The sequence below is a fragment of the Anthonomus grandis genome, chromosome 8 (assembly GCF_022605725.1).
Source record: "Anthonomus grandis grandis chromosome 8, icAntGran1.3, whole genome shotgun sequence".
Lineage (NCBI taxonomy): Eukaryota > Metazoa > Arthropoda > Insecta > Coleoptera > Curculionidae > Anthonomus > Anthonomus grandis.
In genome coordinates this window covers 33,035,012-33,060,532 of record NC_065553.1, presented here as the reverse complement: position 1 = coordinate 33,060,532, position 25,521 = coordinate 33,035,012, and the positions used below count along the sequence as shown (strand labels likewise).

General features: G+C 29.9%; 1 protein-coding gene across 1 annotated transcript in view; it reads right to left on the bottom strand.

Moving 5' to 3' along the window:
• LOC126739042 (adenylate cyclase type 3) overlaps positions 1–24,338 on the bottom strand; it is a 1,002,544-nt gene extending 978,206 nt beyond the window's left edge. Inside the window, exons 1-2 of the mRNA XM_050444560.1 lie at positions 24,207–24,338; positions 12,804–13,044 (exon numbers count right to left, since the gene is read on the bottom strand). Coding sequence (XP_050300517.1) covers positions 12,804–12,959 — 156 coding nt within the window. The 5' untranslated portion in view covers positions 12,960–13,044; positions 24,207–24,338. The remainder of the gene's footprint in view (positions 1–12,803; positions 13,045–24,206) is intronic.
• Positions 24,339–25,521: the final 1,183 nt, after the last annotated feature.

The window sequence follows — 25,521 nt, the reverse complement described above, 5'->3', positions numbered from 1 at the left end:
ATAATAAAACAGCTTTATCATGTGTTAATCGTATGGGGAGCATTAGATTTAATGAAGTTGCACAAAAAATTTGGATAAGGTGTGAACAATCGAATAATTTTGTAGTAGCAACCTATATATAATCAAAACTTAATAAAGAGGCAGATTCTGTATCAAGAAAAGGTAATACGGACATAGAATGAACTATCTTCACCAGCCTTTAATCTAATTTGTAAAAACTATGGAATTCCATCTCTTGATTTTTTCCCTAGTGGACTTAATGCAAAATGTAATTCATTCATCTCTTGGCATTGGGATCCCGATGCTTTAACATATGACGCGTTTACCCTTTCTTGGGGCAATCAGTCTGGTTGTTATGCGTTTCCTCCATTTGCGTTAATTCCGAAAGTATTAGAAAAATTAATATGTGATAGGGCGACAGCTATCATAGTCGTACCTTTTTGTCCAACTCAACCTTGGTTTCCGCTTTTCACTAAGTTGATTAAAGGGAAATCACTATACCTTAATCCTGATAGGCACTTATTAATTTCTATTGATAGGAAATCGCACCCCTATGGAGGAAGCTTTTCCTGGTGGCAGCCATATTATCGGGTGCGCCCTTAGAAGGAGAGGATTGACAAAGGAAACCATACAGATTATGATGCCATCAATCTCCCGAACAACCATGGCACAGTATAGCAGTAGTTTGAAGCTTTGGTGGAAATTCTGCTTTACTAATAACACCAGTGTATATTCTAACTGTATCAAACTTATCTTAAGGTTCTTATCTAAAATGTCCCAAGAAGGAGCATCACACGGCTCTCTAAATTGTGCCAGGTCCGCACTATCCTTAATTATATCATCAGAAATAGGCTCAGACCCTGAGATTAAGAGGTTTTTTAAGGGTGTTAAAGATTTGAGACCAGGCAAACCAAGATATAACTGGACTTGGAATCCATCTGTTGTGCTAACGTACTTAAGAAGCCTCTATCCAAACAAAAGTTTAACTCTACAGAATCTCACATTTAAACTTTTTACCTTATTAGCCCTAATTACTGCCCATCGGGTGCAAACATTTTCCTTGATTGAACTGGAAAATATTCATAGAAATCAGAATTCAAATCAATCAGGTTTTCAAATTTTAATTAAAGACCGAATTAAAACTAGCGGTAGGAATAAGTTACGTAGCTACGTAGTTAATAAGTTACGGTAGAATCAGTTTTACGTATTCCATATTATTTAAAAGATTTAAATATATGCGCCGCTACCACCTTGGATGATTATTTAGAAAAAACTTCTGTCCTAAGAGGGAATGTGTCAAAACTATTTATAACCTTTAAAAGACCGTACAGAGCGGCCAAAAGTCAGTCTATCAGTCGTTGGATTAAGGTCACTTTTACAAAAAGCGGAATTAACACCGAAATATTTTCGGTACATAGTACTAGACATTCTGCTACGTCGCTAGCGAAAAGTAAAGGGTTGAGTTTAGACTTAATTAAAAATACTGCAGGTTGGACTTCGAAATCAAATTCTTTTGCTAACTTTTACAACTTACTTGTTGTAAATAAAGAGGATTTTGTCCTTTCAGTCCTAGAAAGCAATGATCGCTAGGCTGCTTGTATCCTAGTATATTTACATACTTAGTTCGATTTTGTATAATAATAATTACTTAGGATTTGATTAAATATAAATATATATATACACTTCTTTCTATCAAGTCGAGATCCGATCATATCGTGGACTACCTGAGATCCACCTGAAGCCCTTAATATATGGAAGCAATAATTTGTTAATATATTTAACAAAGTGGTTCAATTTAATGAATCAATTAATGGGATCATGAGAGGGGTAGATTTTTTCAACCCCTTTATATATACCATGTATATATCTGAACCCGAGATCCACTAAATATATGGTGAAACTCGAGATCCGACCTTGTATATCATTAAAGTCACCGCATAACGCGAGATCCAACGATGTTGCCAGTTCAAATATTGCCATTTTGTAAAACAAAATTAGGTTTTGTTAATCTTTTCTGTTTACCTATAAACTATTTCTGTATTAATACAAATGGAAACTATGGAAGAACCTAGAGTAACAACGAAAAACTAAGAAGTAATCAAAGAGGTCTATACTGTGACGATAATGTAGCTGACGATAATTAAGTAATTTAAACAGAAAATAGGACTATATTTTAAAAATCTTCCGCTAATATTTTATATTTCATTACGGCTATATGTATTAGATAGGTGTGCCACAATATTAAGGGAAGAGGTCGGATCCCATAAAAGTCTATGTGTTCGGATTGATGATTTTTTTTTTAATGAAGGCAAACTAAACAAACTACTAATTTCTTTTTTTTTAATTAGTTAAATATATTAATTTCGTAAATCTGTGATATTTTGGTTATTGGTTCATTTCTTTCATAGAATATTAGGTATAATTCTTTATGGTAATTAAGGATTACCGTGAAAATAAGGAATATTATTGGCTTATGCCTATATGGCCTATATGCCTTATGGCTATATTGGCCTATATGAAGTAAATATTTATGGCGACTCATTTATTGACGTAGCTCGATTTTTCATTGTATTTATTACTCGTAAATTGACTTCTTTAGAATTTTATTTTAATAATAAGTGATTTGCAAGATTTTGATGAATTTTTTTCAAAATTAAACTTTAAAAATAATATTTTTCTCACAAAAAAATTGGTCAATCAGAATAAAAGATATCGAATCATGAGTACTCTTGTTTTAAAAATGTTATACATTGGAAATTACGTACTGGAAGTATAAATATTTTAATTATTGCTGATATTAGTTATTAAATGTTTTGATAATTATGTGTGTAAATTATAAAAATACCTATTAATTTTAAAGTAATAAAAAAAAAGGAATTGTCACAATCGTTTGAAATGTTTGCATTTTAAGTAATAGCCGGGATTCAGGGCGATCAATATTCTACTCTAACAATACTTTTTTACACGTTTTCGAATTATCGAATTATAATTGAAGTTGGTCTTTTATTATCCCACCGTCTTCGAGAAAATATGTACTTTTCTGATTAATTCATAACATTATAATAATAGGCGTTAGTAACTAACAGGCGTTATTCAGCATTTAAGTCAATTGAAGAAGTATTTTGTCACGATTTTGATGACGTCGTGTATTTTCAGTCCCGTCGAGATTATTATATGGCATAAGGTTTTGAGGTTTGTGTAGTCAGCACTCTCCTCTTGGCTTTTCAAAAGTGTGTTAGTTTTAAGGAGAAGATTTTGTATATTGCTGCTAATTTAGTATTGCAAATGCCCCATTCTACGTTGATTAACAAATCATGTATAAAATTAAAATCTGTAATCGTTACTGGAACACATTGAACAGCGCTTTTCTCTTTTCTTTAAGCTATTTCGGAAGAAGGTCTGTAATTTTCTCCTTGGAAGTGTTTACAATAATCTGAATGAGTTTTATTGTGAAAACATTTAAATATGATTGATTCCTTTCAAATGTTTGTATTTTTATTATTTTAATGAAATTTAACACTTTTAAGAGCTTTTTAAATCAATTTTTTATTTCAAAACTTTAGTCTACTTATTTTCAATAGATTTATACTATGTGTGCTTTGAAAGAATACCTTCTGCTGGCCGAGCAAAATGGAGGTTGTTAGTTTTAATTAAATTACAAAATACAAGAAAGATATTCATATTAATTGCATTGCTACTGACTTACAGGTTCTCTATTCAAATATTTAGACATCAATATTATTCAAACTTTAGTTTCCTCATCACAGGATAGTTATTGTTTCGATTCTCTAAGTCTGAGTTTAGTGTATGGTAAATATTTTAAATTAACAATCCAGTTGAACTTTTAAATAATTAACACTTATTTAAATATATATAAAAATATTTACAGAGATACAGGTAATTAAAATGATTGGTTATATAGTGCATTTACGATGAGAGGAACAGATTAATTTTATATTAAGATATTCTTTTTTTATTTGGATACATCGATTAGTATTGTCACTTGGGTATTTTTTAAATAAAAATTTTAAAGAAATAAATGAAATTTTATACAAGGTGCCAAGTAAAAACTAAGGCGTCACCCTTCATTTTTCTAAATGGAATATCCTGATATTTTACAATTCTATGATATATTTTGAATACTTTTTGTATAGCATACCATATATCTAAAAAAACATAAGTCATTAAAAAATAAAAATTAATTCTAGATTTATTGCGACTACTGCTCGTTTTAAATTCTTTCATAGACTAAATACTAATGATTATTTAGAAATATTTAGCTGTTTTGTTTGTTATGTATAGGATAGTTTACATATGCTTTCCTTAATATAAGGAGCATGTCAAGCGGTTTTTTTTATAATCGATGAACCGTCCTTTTTGTCATGCTGCCTTCTTTTTTCATAAAGCGTATTCTTTTTTTTTTCTTTTGACAAATAAACGATTTGTATTGTAATATTTAATTTGTTGTCCTTTTGATTCAATACGTTCTTTGCAATGAAAATTTTAGTTACAGGGGTCTCAAGTTAACACGTTAACCCAACTCACGTTAACAGGGAAACTTGCAGATATTTGGCAACTGAAAGTCCTCATTTGACCCAACAATATCACATATAGTACCCTCATAAATTTGATATGTGGGCAAGTATTGTGAAATATCGAATCTTTGCGCCCTTATTTTTTCGGAGATACAATACAACGGAAAGCGCTACTGAGACTTTCTATAGTTTGGACTTATCCCTGCTTTAGTTGTTTTATTCCTTGATCCACAAGAGGCTGACATACCTAGTAACGAGCGAGATATGGTTTCAACAAGACGGGGCACCTCCTCACTTTGCCATTGCTGTTCGACAATTTCTGGATGCAACTTTTTCTAACAAATGGTGGCCACCCGATGTAACCCCATTATATTTTTTTAATAGGGATATTTGAAATCCCAACTTGATGTGAATAGACCAAATAATATTGATGACTAATTAAAGCCAAGAATTTAACAAGAAATTAGACTTGTCGATCGAAAATGCATTGAATTGACAAAAAATTGAACATCAGTTGAAATAAATATTGTATAAAGTTTAATTTTTTAATAAGATATGTTTCACTAGTCTATTACGTCAAATTTCACAAACCGCCGACTTTTATGGTGTGCTATGCAAAAAGTATTCAGGTATCGTAGAATAATTGTAAACTATCATATACAGGGGATTCCATTTATAAAAATTAATGTTGACGCCATAGTTTCTACTTGAGGTACCCTGTATAGAAAATTTTTATTGTAAAAAACGCGCAAGTGACAATGCTAATCGGCGTGTCCGAAAAATAAAAGAAAGAAAAAATACCTGAATTTTAAATGAATTTGGCCTTTTCATCGTGAATGAACTATATACATAAATAATTGTGTACTTCCAGCATTTGATAAAATAAATTTTAGGAATATACAATATAATTTATTAATTTCGGTTGTAATAAAGTATTATTATTATTATTTAAACATAATTATTTCGTAAACATTATTTATAAAACATGTACAAAATTATTCGGTAAATTTGAAAATGCAAAAATATACAAGAGATTTCATTTAAGGAAAAAAAATATCAAACTTGTTCAAAATATGTTTAATTCCAAAATATAATTCACGTTACCTAAAAGAATTATTGGAATTATTACCTAAAAGAATTATAGAATTTTTATATTTTTGTTTATCAACTTACAAACTTAATAATAAGTTGAATCAGATGGATATTCATGTTTATGTTTTGTATTTTTTAAAAGACTTATTATCTTTGTTTTAAAAGGACTTATCTCTTACTTGCTACGTATACAAATATCGTGAGAATCGAATATCGTCAGAAATGCATCTGGGCAAACAAACAGATTCGAGATCTCATCTTGTGGAGAAAATATACTTATTTTAAATTTCCACTGTGATGAGTCAGCGTAGTGGTCAATAGGCAACATTTGAGATTGCTTCAAGAAATATTTTAAACTTCAAAAATTGCTAAACTCTGTCAAACACCTCACCTCCAGTTGACCTCACTTTGATATGTCATAATGGGAACCTCCATCGTGTGACACATCGTTGTAAGCAGCATGTAAAATGTTTATTCAACAGTGTCCAAAAAAAATGTGTGGTAATAAAAGACATTTTATCAACTTAAACTTTAGTAGACCAAATGGTTACTCTCATTGTGTCACACATTATTTTAAATGGCAAACACTTTTCCATTTTACTTTGCCAAAAAAAAAATTGGATGCAAGTTGAAGCGATTTACTAGTAAAAATGTATGGTAATAAACTGTTTATTAAGTTCGAATAGTCCATTTTTTTGAAAATACAATATATTCTTGAATCGTCCAATCTTTGGAAAACCAAGTGGATATCTTTTGATAAAACAATTTGTATTTACAACAAGATCCCCCGCACTACGCTTTGACAGTTCGAGAGTAGCTTAATAAACAGTTTCCAGGGATGTGTATTGATAAAGGAGCGAATAACTCGCGAATATAGAGATATTAACGAACAGATTTGGAGCACTTAATAAAATAAATTCTGTGAACTGATTAAATTGTTTTTTTAAGCACTTTTTCACACCTTTACTCTTTAGTCTATAAACTTACATTTTTATACACGACTATAGGATACCCATATGACATACTTCAAGTATGACATTATTCGCTGGTACTTCAATCTATTTAATTATTTTGGCACTTGAATAGACATTTAATGCTGCTCACAATGATGTATCACACGATGGGGATTCCCATTTGATGTATCAAAGTGAGGTTAGCTGGAGGTGAGGAGGTAATTGACAGAACTTTGTCAAATATAAAATTAAACGTCAACCCTCTATATCAAGATTGATGTGTGTTATTTTTTAAAGAAGTGTTAAAAAGAAAACGAGAATATTCTAACATAAGTGTTAATTTTTTGGCGTATTTACTTGATTTCTATCACAACTCATCTAATCGTAAATTGACTTTGTTTTATTTAAAATTTTCTAATTTTACATACCATAAAAAAATTAAATTTTTAATTTTGGAAAAGAGCGCTATGAATAAGCTAAAAATGTTAAATTTGGGTCAGTCTACATACAATTTGACATTTCAAATTTTGTTAATTTCTTTCTCTGCAGTTATTTGTTGGCGGATTCTAATAAAAGCTACAGCGTATAAGTTAAAAATGTTTTAGCAGTTAATTTTTTTGACGTTATGCAAAGAAGTTTTAGTTCTAGAGAATCAAAGTTTATTTCCTCTATTTATACTTTTATCACCTGCTTAAAGACATTAGTCATGCTGGTCTGATGGATCTCATCTTAATCGTAATATACTTTAGAAAACGCTGGCAACTAAAAATAATAATTTAAGTCCCTATATATTGCAAATCATCAAGTTCAAGACAAAGCTCATTTTCTAATGCCCCATAAAAATCCGCGCCTGCAGTTAAAAAATAATTCATCAACGTTGCCGCGATTGACGGATCTCGTCTCAACTGAAATACAGCACACAGAGGAAGGCGGCTCGAGCGCCACCTAGAGATTTAGGACGGAACACATGCTAGTATATAATATACATAATCGTGAAAAACGAAATCCGGACAATTTTTTGAAAAAAGTCGTTTTAGACCTTTAGCATTTAAATGCGACCTATATACACGTGTTACAAGGCGAGATCCGAAAACGGATCTCATCTTGTAATCGGGATATATATATATATATATATATATATATATATATACTGTTATTATAGGTTAGAGACCCTTGTCTTTTTTTCCTATTTTATAAGCTATTTACTTATATTTTGTTAATCTGTTTCGATATTTTTTGAGGAAGTAATATAATATGTTTTCAACTCCTGTGTATAGAACTATTTATATCTATGGCAGTATAAGTATATAGATATTAAAAAAGAGAGATCTCAAATCGCTCTAAACATCTACAGTGTGATTATGAGAGCAAGGCGTGAATATAATTATAAGATTAAACGAACTTACCTAAGTGAAGTTCAATCTTAATTATGTTCACGCCTTGCTTGAGTGATCACATCCCGCCTCACCCAAATTATGTCACGCTCGTGATATTCTCGCAACCCTTGTGATCACCGATTTGAGATAAAACCTCAAATAAAAACTGAGGGTTGCCGGCGTAGTGTGTGGGTTATTAGCGGGGGGTTATCGATTTTTGGCTTTGATACCGGTTCGTGCGCCGTTCCAGCGTATGATGTACTACAGTGTGATCACTCAAGCAAGGCGTGAACATAATTAAGATTGAACTTCACTTAGGTAAGTTCGTTTAATCTTATAATTTTAAATTATATTTTTATAATAGATAACCGTAAATGAGTGAGATATGACTATTTTTTTAAACACAATACATAAAACTATTTTTAAAAATCATTTAGGGAGAATCAAATTATATCTAAAAATTGAATTAAAATTAAATCAGAACAATCGTCAACGCTATTAGTTATTATACTTTCTTAACTCTGGTTGTGTTCAAACGGTAAAAAACATCATTTAGCTATCTTGTATATGCGAAATAGTAAATTTAATTTAAATTCGAATAATAGATAACAGTAATAGAGTAAGATATTTTTATTTTTTTAAAAAACAATTCATCAGAAAAATTTTAAAAATAATTTACAGTACATCAAATGAACTTCAAAAATTAAATTGGAATCAAATCGGACAATGCTATAATGATTAATTGTTCTATTTTCTTAACCCTGGTTTTGACCAAAACTTAAAAAGGATCATCTGGGTTATCTTGTATAACCTAAATATTATTTTAAAATAAATTTGAATAATAGATAACCGTAATTGAGTGAGATATGACTATTTTCTTAAAACACAATACATCAAAATATTTAAAAAAATTAATAATATTTAAAAATCATTTAGGGATAATCAAATTATATCTAAAAATTTAATTAAAATTAAATCGGAACAATCGCCAACGCTATTAGTTATTATATTTTCTTAACTCTGGTTGTGTTCAAACTGTAAAAAACATCATTTGGCTATCTTGTATATGCGAAATAGTAAATTTAAATTATATTCGATTAATAGATAACAGTAATAGAGTGATTGTTACTGTTATGTCCAAAACTTAAAAAGGATCATTTGAGTCATCTTGTATAACCTAAATATTAATTTTAAAATAAATTTGAATAATAGATAACCGTAATTGAGTGAGATATGACTATTTTTTTGAAACACAATACATCAAAATATTTTAAAAAATTATTTAGGGTTAAATTATATCTAAAAATTAAATTGAAATCATATCGGAGCAATAGCTATAGGTAATAGTAATCGATTTTCTTTATCCTGGTTATGTCCAAAACACAAAAAGGATCATTTGAGTCATCTTGTATAACCTAAATAATAATTCTAAATAATATTTCAATAATAGATAACCGTAAATGAGTGAGATATGACTATTTTTTTTAACACAATACATCAAAATATTTTTTAAAATCATTTAAAATTAAATTAAAATTAAATAGGAACAATCGTTAACGCTATTAGTTATTATATTTTCTTAATTCTTGTTGTGTTCAAACCGTAAAAAACACCATTTGTATATGCAATATGTATATGCGAAATATAAAATTTTTGGAATTTATATGTAGAAATGATCACAGATTTTAAATTCAATTTAGCAAAATTGTTTATATAGCCACCATCACTGATTTGATTTGAAATTGGGAACTGAGTATATACGTATATTATCAGATGTACAATTGAATAAGTATTAAGTGCTAAATTTTACTTTATTTTCTTCATAATTTTAAATTTCGTAATTATAACTTAAATATTAGAGCATTACTGTCTTGTCTTGTCTTGTATAGTTGATGGCTTTGCTGCAAGGCAATTGCCAGCCCGATTTGGGGGAGACTCCTTCTTTGTCTGGCTCTGGACCATGCAGGAATCTCCGAAATATCTTCTTATATTACAACTTTGCTCGTTCTGTTTTGCTTGTGACTATAGCTTTGTCTTGTATCGGCCGTCGGCTTTATGGTTTGTGGCTATAATACGGGAGGAAAACGTTAGTATTACAACAAAAGGAATGAGGGACCACACCAAGCACTAAAACAAGCGGCATTGTAGGATACAAGAGGGGTATTGGATAGTTGAGCTTCAAAGTTTAATCTTATTGATGTTTATAAATCGCATGATTATTTCTATTGATTCGTCGGGGGCAGACAGAATTTGAGTTATGGATAATGGTGATATTTTCTTTAATAGGGCATTCAAAAAATATGTGGTTTAGGTCATCAAGCATACCGCAGTCGCAATAAGGGCTACCTTTCATTTTAATCTTATATAGATGGGCGTTAGTCAGGCAATGACCTGTGCGCATTCTAATTATTGTTGTAACGTGTTTTCTATCCCTATAGGTCAAATTGGCGTACCATTTTTTACTGTTAAAAGTAGATTGAACCCCGGCATAGCCGTGATGTTTCGTTGTAACCAAAGCTTTCCATTTATTTTTGACGACGTTTGATATTTCTTGCTTAAGAGGATTAAAAATATCTTTTATGTCATATAATATTTTTCTAGGAATATTTAAGTCTGTCCCAATCTTGGCCAGAGTATCTGCCTCCGTATTTCCGGTTATACCAGAGTGTCCTGGAATCCAGGATAATTTGATGTTATAATCATTTTTGTTAGTTGTGACAATCAGCCTTTTTGTAGATAAAACCCAATGTTCGGAGTTAGCTGCAAAGGAAGGGTTGCAGAGTTTTGTTATGGCTCCCTTTGAATCTGAAAAGACTATCGCATTTTTTATTTTTTGGTTAATAGCAGTTTTAATGGCATCATGTATTGCAAATTTCTGCTTTATATATACTTAAATTGTTGGGGAGTCTTTGTGAGAATTTATAATTCAAAGAGGGGATGGATATGCCAAACCCCACCCTTTCACATTTTTTTGATGCATCAGAAAAAATAAATGTATATTGGGCTTTTAATTTGTTGGATTCTGCCGCAAATATGTTTTTAGATATACCATCCCCTTTTTTACAGTTAAGATTTATGGGTTTTAAAGGTTCGCAAAGAATAGGAAAGTCAATCTCATAACAGGGAAAAGTTGGACCCCTATAAATTGATTTTAAATGTGGCCTATAAGAGCATTACTGTCTTTGTATTATTTTTTTTTAATTGAGGTTATAGATTAAATTAGTTGTCAATTATGACATTGATTTATCTTTCAATACTAAAGCTGGATTTAACGATATAAAGCTGCGTTTTCTTTGCGTGCCCTAATAAAGGCTAATAATCATAACCCTGGAACACACATTTAGGCATTGTGCGAGAAACAGTGCAATAGACCCTTTTGGAGACTATCCCAACAAATGTCCCATTTAAAATTTATGGCGACAAATATTTTTCCTACCTAAAATTAGTCAATTTGCTCCAGAAGATCGGAGTAGGATATACAAGTACAATCAACGGGAATAGATTAGAGAATTGTCTTATTGAATAGTTGCGATCCGGTGAATCCTGTTGGCCAAGTTAGTCGGTGGATTTCCAGTGAGAAAAAAAAATGCCTGGTTCCTCACCCTTTTGTAATCGGGCAATACAATAAATATATGGGTGGAGTGGACCGAATGGATCAAAATATATACAACTATAGAATTGGGGTTCGTTCCAAGAAATGGTGGTGGAGTCTTTTCGCATTTTGCTTGGACTCGTGATGCATAACGCCTGGCAGTATTACAGACTTCAACCAAATGGCGAAAAAGTGGATTTTTTAAAGTTTCAAAGAGAAGTGCTGCAGGTATATTTAAGAAAACATGGAAGGCCTATTTTAACTGGAGGACGCCCTAAAACATCAAAGCCGTTAGAGGCTCGAAACCATAATCAAATTAGGTACGATGGTTTGAATCATTGTCACAAAAACTCGACTAAGATGTGTGAGAAATGTAACCTCAATTTACATGAGGCTTGTTTTAAAGACTATCTATCATGAGTGCACTTAATAATTATTTTATAATTTTTTAAATTAAACTTGACTTTTGTCCATAAAAATTAAAGTTGGTTTTAATGCACCCATGTGTTCCCAGTGTTCCAAAAATGGAGCATCAATAAAATTTAAAAAATAAAAAAAAATATTTAGGAACAAAAAAACAAATTTTCACAGAATAATATAATTAGTTAATTTGATTTTTTTCTAAAAATATAACATGTAATTTTAATTTATTTAAACTTGGGAAAAAACGGATTAATAGTTTATGAGGAAAATTGTTTTTTAGTAAAATACCTTTAATTTTGTTAAAATTTTTTTGATGAAAACTGGAATGAGATAAGGCTATTGCGCGGGATTTTAGGTTGTTAATTATGTTTAATTTTTCTTCAAATGAGTGATTTGATTGGTAGTTAAGAAATCTCTCAGAGGAAGTGGGATTGTGATACCAATCAGTGATGATTGTATTATTTTTTGTTCTAATGAAAGTTTGTTATTTGTTTCACACTCTATAGTGAACAGTAATCTAGGGTGGAAGCTGTTAAATATACTTTTTATATGTTTTAATCATACTATATTTTAATTTTTGTACACGTAAAAAACATTTATTTTAATAGTGTTTTTTATGTACTTGAAATTACTTTGTTTCATTTCTGTGATTACTTTAATTCATTTCAGTGTCCTGAGGATGACTTAATATAAGTCGAAACATCGACATTTAAATAAAAAAGTTTCTGTTTTATTTTTGACCCCACCCAACAACCCTCCGCAATATTTCTTCTTTTATTTAAGAGCATTTTTTAGTAGAAAAGTAAGAAAAATTTAATAAAAAAATACATACCACCAGCATGTAAACATCGAACAATGCAGCCGTTATAATAAAACATTCCAATCCGGCTCGCTTCTGCTTGACGCTGAAACTTTGATATAAGGACTCGAGGGAATGATCCGAAAAGGTATTGAAAATATAACAGATATCCTTCATTTTTCCAGCCATTTGATTGTCTTTGGCTGCCACTTTGTTTTTTAATTCTGAAGTTTTGAACTCCTATTTTATTTTATATAAAATTGTTCATGATTTTCTACAGGAAACATGAATATGGGAGTTACATTTGGCTTTTTTACATTCATATATTCAGTTAATAATTATTTTTGTTATTCTACTCACTACTTTTATACCCAAACTCAATTTAAAATCGTTTGTGTGTAAAATTCACAAAAATTAAATTGACCCTAATAACGAATCGATTGAAAAAGTGTTAAATTGGCGTGAACCCCTTTTGAAGCAGCGACCCGAAAAATTCATATTTTACAATCCGCATTCTCGAATTTGAATATCGTGGATTTCCGCATAATGTTGAAATACGAAAAAAAGTTGTTTTAAATCTTTATTTAAATACAAAAGAGATTTTAAAATATTATAACAATACAACCAGATACTAGTCACATGAGTAAACGTAAATATGAGTTACCTTTAGCTTTCTCTCGTATTTTACATTTATGCATAATTTAAATAGATACGAATATCCTGTTATTATTAATTTTGTTTATTAGTTTGACCCAGTAGTTTGAAACCCAATTTCAATTTAAAATCGTTTGTTTCAAACTCACAAAAATTAAATTGACCCTAATAACTAAATTATTCAATTTAAATATCGTGGATATCCGGACAATCCTCAAATACGACAAAATGTACTTTTGTATTTTTATTGGGATTTTTTTTAAAGAGATTTAAAAATATCCCCAGATAGTTGTCGTTGCTATAGCAAAAAACAAGTTCAATATCTATCAACCTTGAATAAATTGCTCGAATAATTGCCAATAAGTCTATTTCAAGACTCCAATCTGCTTTGAAATTAGTTTCCCACGGGAAATCATCAATTATTCGGTCCGAGTTCGGACAAATCCGAATAGAATTGTTTTATCACTGAAGCCACACTAATTTACGTTTAATTTAGAAAACAACTATGATAAAAGTTATTTTTTTATATAAAAGACAGTCCCAAATACCTTCTAAATGTCTTTTTCTTATTTACCAAAGTAAGAAACCCTTATAAAAGATCCAATTCGTACGTGACATAATAATAAAGTTTGTACAGTATCCTACCGAGAAGTTTTATTATTGTTTCGTGAATGGAAGGTCAAATATTGATTCTTGTTCGCCGGGGTCAGACGTTCAATTGATTAGGCTAAAAGCAGAAATAGAATTTAATTAAATGGCAAACATTTTATCAAAATGGTCGTATAGATAGATGGAGAATGTTGGATTTATTAGTCTTTATTATAAAACTGGTTGTATTTTAGTTTATATACGAAAAATATAAAAGTGATAAAAGAGCAACCAACTTTTCCGAAAATCCCAAGGCAATAATTTTAAAAAGAAAAGTTTTACGGTCTAATTGATCAAATGCTTTCTGAAAGTCTATATAGGCTATATCAACCTGGCCAAACTGATCCAGCGTAGTACAAATACTCTGAGAAAAACAAGTCAAGTTTGTATCACAAGAATTTCTCCTCATAAATCTATGCTGATCTGATGATATGAAGATTTTAATTTGTGAGAAGATTTGATGGAAAATGCACGATTCAAAAAGCTTAGAAAAGTTGCATAACATCGAAATAGGCCTGTAATTACGCAGCTCAGTTGGTTCGCCTTTTTTCAAAACAGGTATGACTCTGGCGGTTTTCCAACAACTTAGACAATACCAGTTTCAATAGATTTGTTGAATATTTAATATAATATAATAATTTGTGGTAACTTTGCGTCGCTGTAAAAAATTATTCGCGATGATTTAAGCAATGGCGAAGAAACCGTTTTCTTTCGAGTTACTTGAAGTAAAAAATAAGCCATTTTTACATGCCTCAGTGCTGCTAATTATGGCCAATCCAATCTTATGTCTGAACAGTTCTTACTGCCTGTCCTACGGAAAATCGCATATATGCCTATATTTGCGGTAACTTTGCATTGCTAAAAACATTTATTCGCTAAGATGTAATCAACGGGATAACAGCTATTTTATTTTACATAAATCCCAAATCGAAATAAGCCATTTTTTGCATCCCTAAGTTCCGCCAATCGTTGCCAATCCAACGATCCATTATGAAGTGATTTCTTTTTTATTTCAATCAAGCGCTTGTAACTTTCTTGTAATTTCGAAATCTGTTAAAAATTTCGGTATATACCTAATTATCTTTGATTCGACAAATATTTCTTAACTTATTTATATTTAAACAATTAATGAAAAAAATTTAAAAAGTGTTTTGTAACTTTTTATTGTCTGTTCGATTAAAATCTAAATCATGCTCAGCATCGCAACAAACATAAAATAAGATACTCTTTAGCCGTCCCGCTAAATTTTGTACCTATTGCCCTCATCGAATGACCATTAGAACTCGTTTTTTTCTTTATTATTTCAAAAATTTAATATTGTAAAATTAGCCTTAAAGACTAAGAATAAAGTAAAAAAAAAAAACAAGTTAATTTTTTTTTGCTAATAAACTCGCTTACTCTCCCGTGTTTTAAACATAAAATGTTCTTTTTGGAATAGGACTACACATTTTTAACAAAATCAAATTTACAAAGTAAGTTTATACTTATTATTAAGTTAAAGCATATATAAAATTGTTCTAAAAAAATACAAAAAAAAATAAAATGAAAAATTTTAAAGCATTTATTATCATTCTAAAATTCTTTTTATTTGCTTAAATTCTTTTTACTATAATTTTATCATGATTGAAACCATATAATAGGTAGAATGCACCAAAAACAAATTACGATTTTACTAAAAAGGTATACATTAATTAATTTAACTCGGTTTTCGTGAATAAATATATACAGGGTGTCCCAGCGAAAACGAAACAGAGGTATTTTTGGTATGAAAAAAAAATTTTTTTACAAAAATCTCGAACACGTCGATTTTATTTTCGAGGGGGACAACTTTTCCTTACCAAGGCACCCTCATACCAGTAACCCTTTTCGAGGGGGTGGGATCACCCCTAAAATCTTAAATAGAAAGAGGGGTCGTGAGATACCTTATTTTAAAGGTCTTTTAATTTTGAATATAACTGCCAAATTTAAAGTGGATAAAATTTTTTATCCGGATATGACAGCTTGTCAAAATTGTAGAAACAGCGAAAATGAAAAATGTATTTTGAACTCTGTTTTGGATAATATTTTTAAAAGAATAAGGAAGTCCTAATTTCAAAGGGGTCACTTATTAATTAAGAGGCCACCCTAATACCTGGAATCCTTTACGAGGGGTTGAAAGCACCCCTTAAATCTTAAATAAAAAAAGGAGTCGTGTCATTCCTTATTTTGAAGGCCTTTTTACTCTGAATTTAAATAGTGACTTCTGAGTGACTGATGGATATCTTGTGGATATAAAAATAGCAAGAAATATCTTTACTGCCAGTAAAAGTAGAGAGATAAGAAATACCTACCCTTTTCCTTTTGTGTCTTTTAAATAAAACAAGTTTATTTAAATTACGTCAATTTATTAAATGCTTAAATTGTGCCCCACCTACTTCCATGCAGGAATACAGGTTTTGCTCAAAACGATGCCTGGCGTTTTGTAGAACTTCAAGTGTTATCATCTGACACTCATTTATAATTCTCTGGCGTAAGTCTTCTAGGGTGTCTGGTTGGGTAGCGTAAACTTTTGTTTTTAAATGCCCCCATAAAAAAATCTAATGGGGTTAAATGGGGTGACCTTGCTGGGCATTCCATAAAAGGTTCTCTCCTTCCAATCCAACGATCAGGAAATATCTCATCAAGATATTGCCTCACACCAGCAGCATAATGTGGAGGCGCTCCGTCTTGTTGGAAAACGACTTGATCATCATCAGAATGATTTCCGCCTTCCATTATTTCTACTATTCTTGGATATACGGCATTTTTCAAGAGATCTCGGTACATTTCTCCATTCAAATTTCCGGGCAGAAAAAACGGACCAACAATGGAGCCGCCCAAGATTCCCGCCCAAACATTTAACTTCTCAGGGAACTGGGTATGAACTTCACGAAAATGGCCCGGATTTGCATTTGACCAGTAGCAGCAGTTATGACGATTTACGTTGCCATTAAGAAAAAAAGTACATTCATCTGAAAAGCAAATGTTGTAAATAAAACGCGGATTAACAGTTATCATATCACTAAGCGATTCACAAAATTGCACTCGTCTGTCAAAATCGTCCTCATTCAGTTCTTGCACCAGATGAATTTTGTAAGCATGGAATTTATTATGCTTAATTATCCTATGAACACTACTTTTGCTTACTCCTGTACTCGTCGCCAATTTTCTGACACTTATTCCTGGCTCGGCATGAAGTTGATCTAGGACAGTTATTTGCATTGCTTCATTGACAACAACAGCATTTTGAACCTCACGCTTTTTATAGATAATGCCAGATTCCCTAAATTTAGCAACTATTTCTAGAACGTATTTTCTGTTGACTCGTTTTTTAACAGAAAATGAAGGTCATTAAATTCTTGTACCGTTCTATTGGCAAAATTGTTATGCCGAAAGAAAAACGGTATCATCTCAACCCTCTCTGCAGTAGAATAAACCATTGCTAACAGTGTTTCAACACGTAAAAGACTGGGTAATAATTTAAAACTATTTAAATAAATGCTGCTTTATGAAAAAAGTACCAATGATATTTAGCAAGCTAAATAAATTCTTCAGATACTTGTGTTTGCATTTCATTTGGTACTTTGTTTTTATATATGATATGCTAATAAAATTTTAATCATGTTTTAAAGATCCAATAAAAAAAATTGGAAGAAAGGGTTTCAGGCATAAAGGTTTATTTAAAGCATTTTTTCCAGAATTTTATTTGGCTTTCATATCCAGAAGAAATCCATCAGTCACTCAAAGGTCACCATTTAAATTTAAAGTGAAAACACTTTCAACATAAAGTATAACACGATCCCTCTTTCTGTTTAAGATTTAAGGAGTGCTTTCAACCCCTCGTAAAGGATTCCAGGTATTAGGTGGCCTCTTAATTAATTAATCAGTGACCCCTTCGAAAATAGGATTTCCTTGTTCTTTTAAAAATATTATCCAAAAAAGAGTCCATAATACCTTTTTCATTTTCGCTGTTTCCGCAATTTTGACAAGCTGTTTTATCCAGAGAAATAATTTTAGCCACTTTTTTTCACAAATTTGGCAGTTATATTTAGAATTAAAAGACCTTTAAAATAAGGTATCATACGACCCCTCTTTCCATTTAGGATTTTAGGGGTGATTCCACCCCCTCGAAGGGGGTTGCTGGTATGAGGGTGCCTTGGTAAGGAAAAGTTGTCCCCCTCAAAAATAAAATCGACGTGTCCGAGATTTTTGAAAAAAAAAATTTTTTCATACCGAAAATAGCTCTGTTTCGTTTTCGCTGAGACACCCTGTATATTCGTAGTTGCATTTAATTATATTGAAAATTCGCGTTCCTCCTCTGTCTGTAGAATGTTATAAAAATCATATTTGATGGAAAATAAATACAGGGTGGCCAATCGAAAACAGTCCAGCAAGGTTTGGGATCCTTTTGAAAACTTGAATTTTCGCAGTATTACAATAGTGCTTGGTTTTTTAAATTTGAGCTACGCATCGCCAAGCAAAAAAATTCTAAACATTTTACTGGATATTTTAGGTATGTTGGTAAAAAATAGTTTTTAAACTATCAAAATTTAAGTAAAATCTGTATTGTTGTGACGAATTCATAATGAGTTACTTATTATATTGGGTATTACGTCACTTATAGCAAAAATCAATTTAGAAATGTTTATCTCACACGCTCAACAATTGAAAAGAAGAAGAAAATAGACTTATTCACGTACTTAAAAGAAATATGAACTTAAATCTGTAACGATACCGTTCGATATACTTAATTTAATTTAAGTTCAATAAGTTTTAAATACAATGATTTACTTGAGGTATAATAGATTTTTTATATACCTAGGAGCTGAGGTTCAATCTATTAATCTCTGAGCTCGTTTCTTCTTTTCAATATCCTACCTAACTTTGTTATGAATATTACAATTAAAAAACGATAAAAAACAACAAGAAAACCTACTTTTTTTAAAAAATACCTAATTTGAACCAACGTTTCGGTAGTTATATCTACTACCGTTATCAAGGTAATTAAAGTAAAATTAAATTAAATTAAAAATAAAATATACTTATCTTTCAAATTCTCAGCAATGTAGTCTCTTCAAAATTTCTTCCTAATTCGAAAATACTTTATATACTTTTTTATATGATTTGACGGTTTATTAATAGTTTGACAAACTATTTTGAAAGATAACAAAAATTTCAAATGCTACTTTTTTAAAATTAAAGGGATGTGATCTTAATGTAAATTAATCATAGAAAATACATGAATATCAAATATTTTAAATCATTAATTAATTTTGAGAATACCCTGATCTACTTCTCTCTTTAGCAAAGGAATCCATGTATTATGAAAATCAACCGAACAAGTAGCTAAGCATTTATCTTCATTTAACATTATAAATGCACTTTCCTTTAGCTTACGTAATTTTGAAATTGGTTCCTTTGCTAAAATTGAGGAAGCATTCCAGTCTATTCTGTGGTTATTGTCGAATGCATGTTGTGTAATTTTTAATTTTTGAAAATCATTGTTTTTTATGTAAGATTTATGTTCATTGATTCTTTTTGGTAATGGTCTACAGGTTTCACCTATGTAAAATTTACCACAAATACAAGGAATTTTATAGAGTACATTTTTATTAAATTCATTTTCATTGAAAGGTTTAGTTTTTGTTAATAAGTATCGTCATGTGTTTTGTGATTTAAAAATAGTTCTTAAATTAAATTTTTTAGCAATTCTTTTTATCTTATCAGAAAAACCTGGAATAAATGGTAAAATTAGATTTGTCGTAAAAAATGGTTGATTCAATTTTATACGTGGATTATCAAACTCTTTAAAGAAATTTTCTGAAAATTCTTTGGGATAATTATTTTGAATTAAGATATTTTTAATAAAATCTTTTTCAGTTGTTAAATATTGATTATTACAAATAATGTGTGCACGATCATATAAACTTTTTACCATTATTGGATGATTAGAATTAAAATTAAGATATCTATTAGTATGAGTTGGTTTACGGTAAATTCTAGTTTCAAAATTTTGTAAATCCTTTATAATTAAAATATCAAGAAAAGGAAGCTGATGAAAAGGAGGCTCATTACTTTTCAAGAGTAAATTTTATAGTAGATTCTTTTCAGTTAATGTAATTTAAAAAATTTGTTAGATCTATTTCGTTATGGTGATATATTGAAAAAATATCATCAATATTTCGCCACCATATTTTAGTTTTTTTATCAAATGTATTAATAATTTCAGATTCAAAATTTTCCATAAATATATTACTTAAAATTGGTGAAAGAGGAGAACCCATAGCCATACCAAAGTTTTGTTGATAAAATTCATTATTGTATTGGAAATAAGTAGTTTTTACACAATAGGTTAAAAGTTCTAAAATTGTATTAACGCTTAGTGTTGTACGTTCTGCCAAATTATTATCATTCTCTAATTTATTTTTAACAATACTTAAAGTTTTGTCAACAGGAACATTAGTAAAAAGACTTACAACATCAAAACTTATCAATAGATAGAAAAGAAATTGTAGAAAGTTTTTCTAAAAAGTGTTGAGAATTTTTAATGTAAGAATCAGAATTATTAGTGTATGGAGTTAAGATATTTAAAAGATATTTTGCAAGAGGATGAGTAGGTGAATTTATGCTACTAACTATAGGTCTTAAAGGAACATTTATTTTATGTATTTTTGGTAAACCATAAAAATGTGGTGATTTACTATTATGTGGAGTTAGTTTAAATCTACCAATATTAGAAAATTGGTTTTTATGCTTTTTAAGTAAATTATAAATTTGTCTTTCAATTTTTTCTGTAGGATCTTTAGATAATTTAGAATAATTGCCATCATTAATTATTAAATTTAATTTATTTTCATAAGTGTTAATATTTAAAAGAACAGTAGCATTACCTTTATCGGCTAGAAGTATTTAATATTATTATCGGTTTTAAGTGTCTTTAAAGCTTTTAATTCTAAAGAGTTTAGATTTTGTTTAATTTTAATGGGTTTTTCAATTCCTATCTTTGCCCTAATTCTAAATTCATCTTGTTGATCCCTTGGTAAGTCTTTCATTGCGTTTTATATAGCTGAAATGATATTTAATTTTTGCAGAATTTTTGCAAAAAAAAAACAAATTCACATAAATAAAATAATTCTACTTTATAATGAAAATATAAATCAAGAACTTTTAAACACAAATAATAATGATTTTATAAATAAAACTGTTTTTAATTTGTCAGATAGAGTTTTATCTGATACAGAAAAACTTGTTCTTTCTAAAGGTCTCAACTACTCAATTACTCCAAAAATTCTGCCAAAATTAAATATCATTTCAGCTATAGAAAACGCAACGAAAGACTTACCAAGGGATCAACAAGATAAAACTAATAGATATCTTAATTTTAATTCTAATCATCCAATAATGGTAAAAAAAGTAGTGGTAAAAAGTTTATATGATCGTGCACACATTATTTGTAATAATCAATATTTAACAACTGAAAAAGATTTTATTAAAAATATCTTAATTCAAAATAATTATCCCAAAGAATTTTTAGAAAATTGCTTTAAAGAGTTTGATAATCCACGTATAAAATTGAATCAACCATTTTTTACGACAAATCTTATTTTACCATTTATTCCAGGTTTTTCTGATAAGATAAAAAGAATTGCTAAAAAATTTAATATAAGAACTGTTTTTAAATCACAAAACACATTACGATACTTATTAACAAAAACTAAGCCTTTCAATGAAAATGAATTTAATAAAAATGTAATCTATAAAATTTCTTGTATTTGTGGTAAATTTTACATAGGTGAAACCTGTAGACCATTACCAAAAAGAATCAATGAACATAAATCTTACATAAAAAACAATGATTTTCAAAAATCAAAAATTACACAACATGCATTCGACAATAACCACAGAATAGACTTGAATGCTTCCTTAATTTTAGCAAAGGAACCAATTTCAAAATTACGTAAGCTAAAGAAAAGTGCATTTATAATGTTAAATGAAGATAAATGCTTAGCTACTTGTTCGGTTGATTTTCATAATATATGGATTCCTTTGCTAAAGAGAGAAGTAGATCAGGGTATTCTCAAAATTAATTAATGATTTAAAATATTTGATATTCATGTATTTTCTATGATTAATTTACATTAAGATCACACCCCTTTAATTTTAAGAAAGTAACCTTTGAAATTTTTGTTATCTTTCAAAATAGTTTGTCAAACTATTAATAAACCGTTAAATCATATAAAAAAGTATATAAAGTATTTTCGAATTAGGAAGAAATTTTGATGAGACTGCATTACTGAGAATTTGAAAGATAAGTATATTTTATTTTTGATTTAATTTAATTACCTTGATAACGGTAGTAGATATAACTACCGAAACGTTGGTTCAAATTAGGTATTTTTTAAAAAAAGTAGGTCTTCTCGTTGTTTTTTATCGTTTTTTAATTGTAATATTCATAACAAAGTTAGGTAGGATATTGAAAAGAAGAAACGAGCTCAGAGATTAATAGATTGAACCTTAGCTCCTAGGTATATAAAAAATCTATTATACCTCAAGTAAATTATTGTATTTAAAACTTATTGAACTTAAATTAAATTAAGTATATCGAACGGTATCGTTACAGATTTAAGTTCATATTTCTTTTAAATACGTGAATAAGTCTATTTTCTTCTTCTTTTCAATTGTTGAGCGTGTGAGATAAAAATTTCTAAATTGATTTTTGCTATAAGTGACGTAATACCCAATATAATAAGTAACTCATTATCAAAATTTAGTCAACAATTTGAGTTCATCTTCAGTAAATAAGTTGATGTAAATTAGTTATTTCTGTAATTTCCTTTCGACTGAATAAAAATGGTTTATTCTATTGCGAAGAGAGTGGAAATTATTGAATTATACTTTATAAACAATCAATGTGCAAGAGTAACGGCAACTTTGTTTATTGAGAGGCATGCAGATAAACACGTAGATCATAATTACATCCTAGACATGGATTGGGAGAAGGAATGCTATTGAATGGCCCGCGAGATCACCCGATTTACCTTCTCTTGATTTTTTTTGTGGGGACATCTGAAATCGAAAATCTATGCCACCCAACCTAAATCATTAGATTTTCGGAGTCGCATCATTCATGAATACCAACAAATAACACTCGATATTCTTCACAATGTCCGGGAACACTTTAAACAGTTCCTGCACTATTGTAGGGAGGTAAACGGCGGACATTTTTAACATTTGATAAGATAATGCGTAAGTACTAATCAATAAAATTAAATTAGATTTCTCTGGAACCCGCACTTCAAATTTAAAAAACAAAGCGCTATTTTAAAGAAAATTAAATGCACTTTTAAAACAATCATCATAACACACTCCTTCCTATTTAAAAAATAAGAGTGAATGTCGCTCCCGCTAAGGGGTTGAAGTTGCGGGGTTAAAAATTTAAACAAAAACTCTTTTTTCTAAAATCAAAAATCGACGGGTGCGAGCGTTTTTGTTTTGTAAATTTAGAACTGTTAGCAATTTCAAACTTAGCAGTTAACAGTATAACTAGAATAAAAATACCTTTAAAATAAGCTCATCACTTGACTCCCACTCCTATTTAAGATTTTGAGGGTAGTTGTAACCCCTGCCAAGGGGTTCCAAGATTGATCTTAAAGGGTTGAATGTATTAAAAAAAATTAAATCTCTAAAATCAAAAATCGACGGATCCGAGCATTTTTTAATTTTTTTTAAAAAAGAGCCCTAAACCTAGCGGAACTGTTTTTGATGGGACACCCTGTATAAGAATATATTAGCAGCAGCGCAGCGTTCTTGCTAAACTTTTACTTTTTTTTGACATATCAGTAATTTAATTTTTGCAAATAAACATTAGTTTGAGTATTCGCTCCATTATAACTTAAAGTAATGACAGAATAGCATCTGCAACAAATTTTAAAAAACATTAAAACTTTCCGCTCTTTTTCATATTTTATATTCCTCAATAGAGAGGCAAAAAAAAAACAATAGAGCCAAATATAACTCCCTATTAAAAAATATTTAAAAAACACCCTCATCAACATCAAGGAAAACGAAAAACTAAAATTAAACTAAGGTTAAAAAAAAACCAAAATCGACAAACACTTTTGCCTCCGAGGACAGCGGCATAACTTCAAGTTCACGTGATTCGATTTCACTCGGGCATATCGATTCCGGGGGGGATTGTTGGGGTTGTTAATGGGGGGTTGCGAGATGCACACTGCGCCCCGATTCCGGTTACCGGACTAAGCTCACTGCGATCCGTGGCTCCCGGAGAAAATTTCGGAGGCAGAGCGAGCAACGGCGGTGCGCGCATGCCATTTGGTGTGAGCTGCACTCTCTATGGACTAAACTTTTACGGAAAAAAACTTTGCTGTATTTAAAAATAGCAGCATTCAGGAGTATATTAATATCGTATTAAGAAAAAAGTCCATTCTGAAGTGAAGTCAATATAATATTGAAAAGTTAGTAGGAGGAAGTCTTTTCTCCACAAATAAAATGCTAATACTCTAATTTCAGGAGTGATGCATTTCGGCAAGTATTCTTGCCATCATCAGACTCTAAAATATATTACAAACAGTTCAAAAACATATACGAATATTTTTTTCTTGACTGGTGACATAAAAAATACAGATAAAATTATGAAATTGTAAAATACTTACTGAGTTACTTAACACATACACAAATTCTAAACAATAACCAACAATACTTCAATGGTACATGGCACGACATCTAGTGAACAGTTAAAATTATAATAAAATTGAACAATTGTGGCAATTTTTCTACCCTATGGATATTTTTTTTTTGCCTCATAAATGCACGGCAGCTTTTAGTCTGGTGAGCGTGGTGGAGGGCAGATCATCCCTCCCTTTTATACTTACTGATTTCATCTTTGGACGCCACTTAATTTAATTAAAGTTTATTTAAATTTTTATAATTAAAGATGTTGTTTATAATTAAGTAAATCAAGAAACTTAATTCAGTTTTTTTTTTTTAAAGCAATAGTCTGGACTGGTATCAACTTCAAGTGAAACGGTTTATTTTAATTTTTTAACAAAATTTATTTTATACCCTAGATGTCAACTGAAATATTGCATTCCGTGCGGTCAATATACTTACAACTATTTACAAATGGTGGTGTGATAGTGATAAAAAAAATGGATAAAAAAAGATACTAAAAATAGTGATAGTAACACTCAAATATCACAAAGAGAACGTGTAGCTCTATGGGTTTATATCAAATTAAAATGGGAATAAGACATTAATTATATGACGTTAAACCTAGGGAAAATTCATGAATTCTCTGCGCAGGAAAAAAGGATTAAATAGACAGTACGCACAGGGCTACTTATAAATCAAAATATGTGTACCAACAAAAATAAATACCACAATCAATCAAAATAGAATAAATAAATCATTA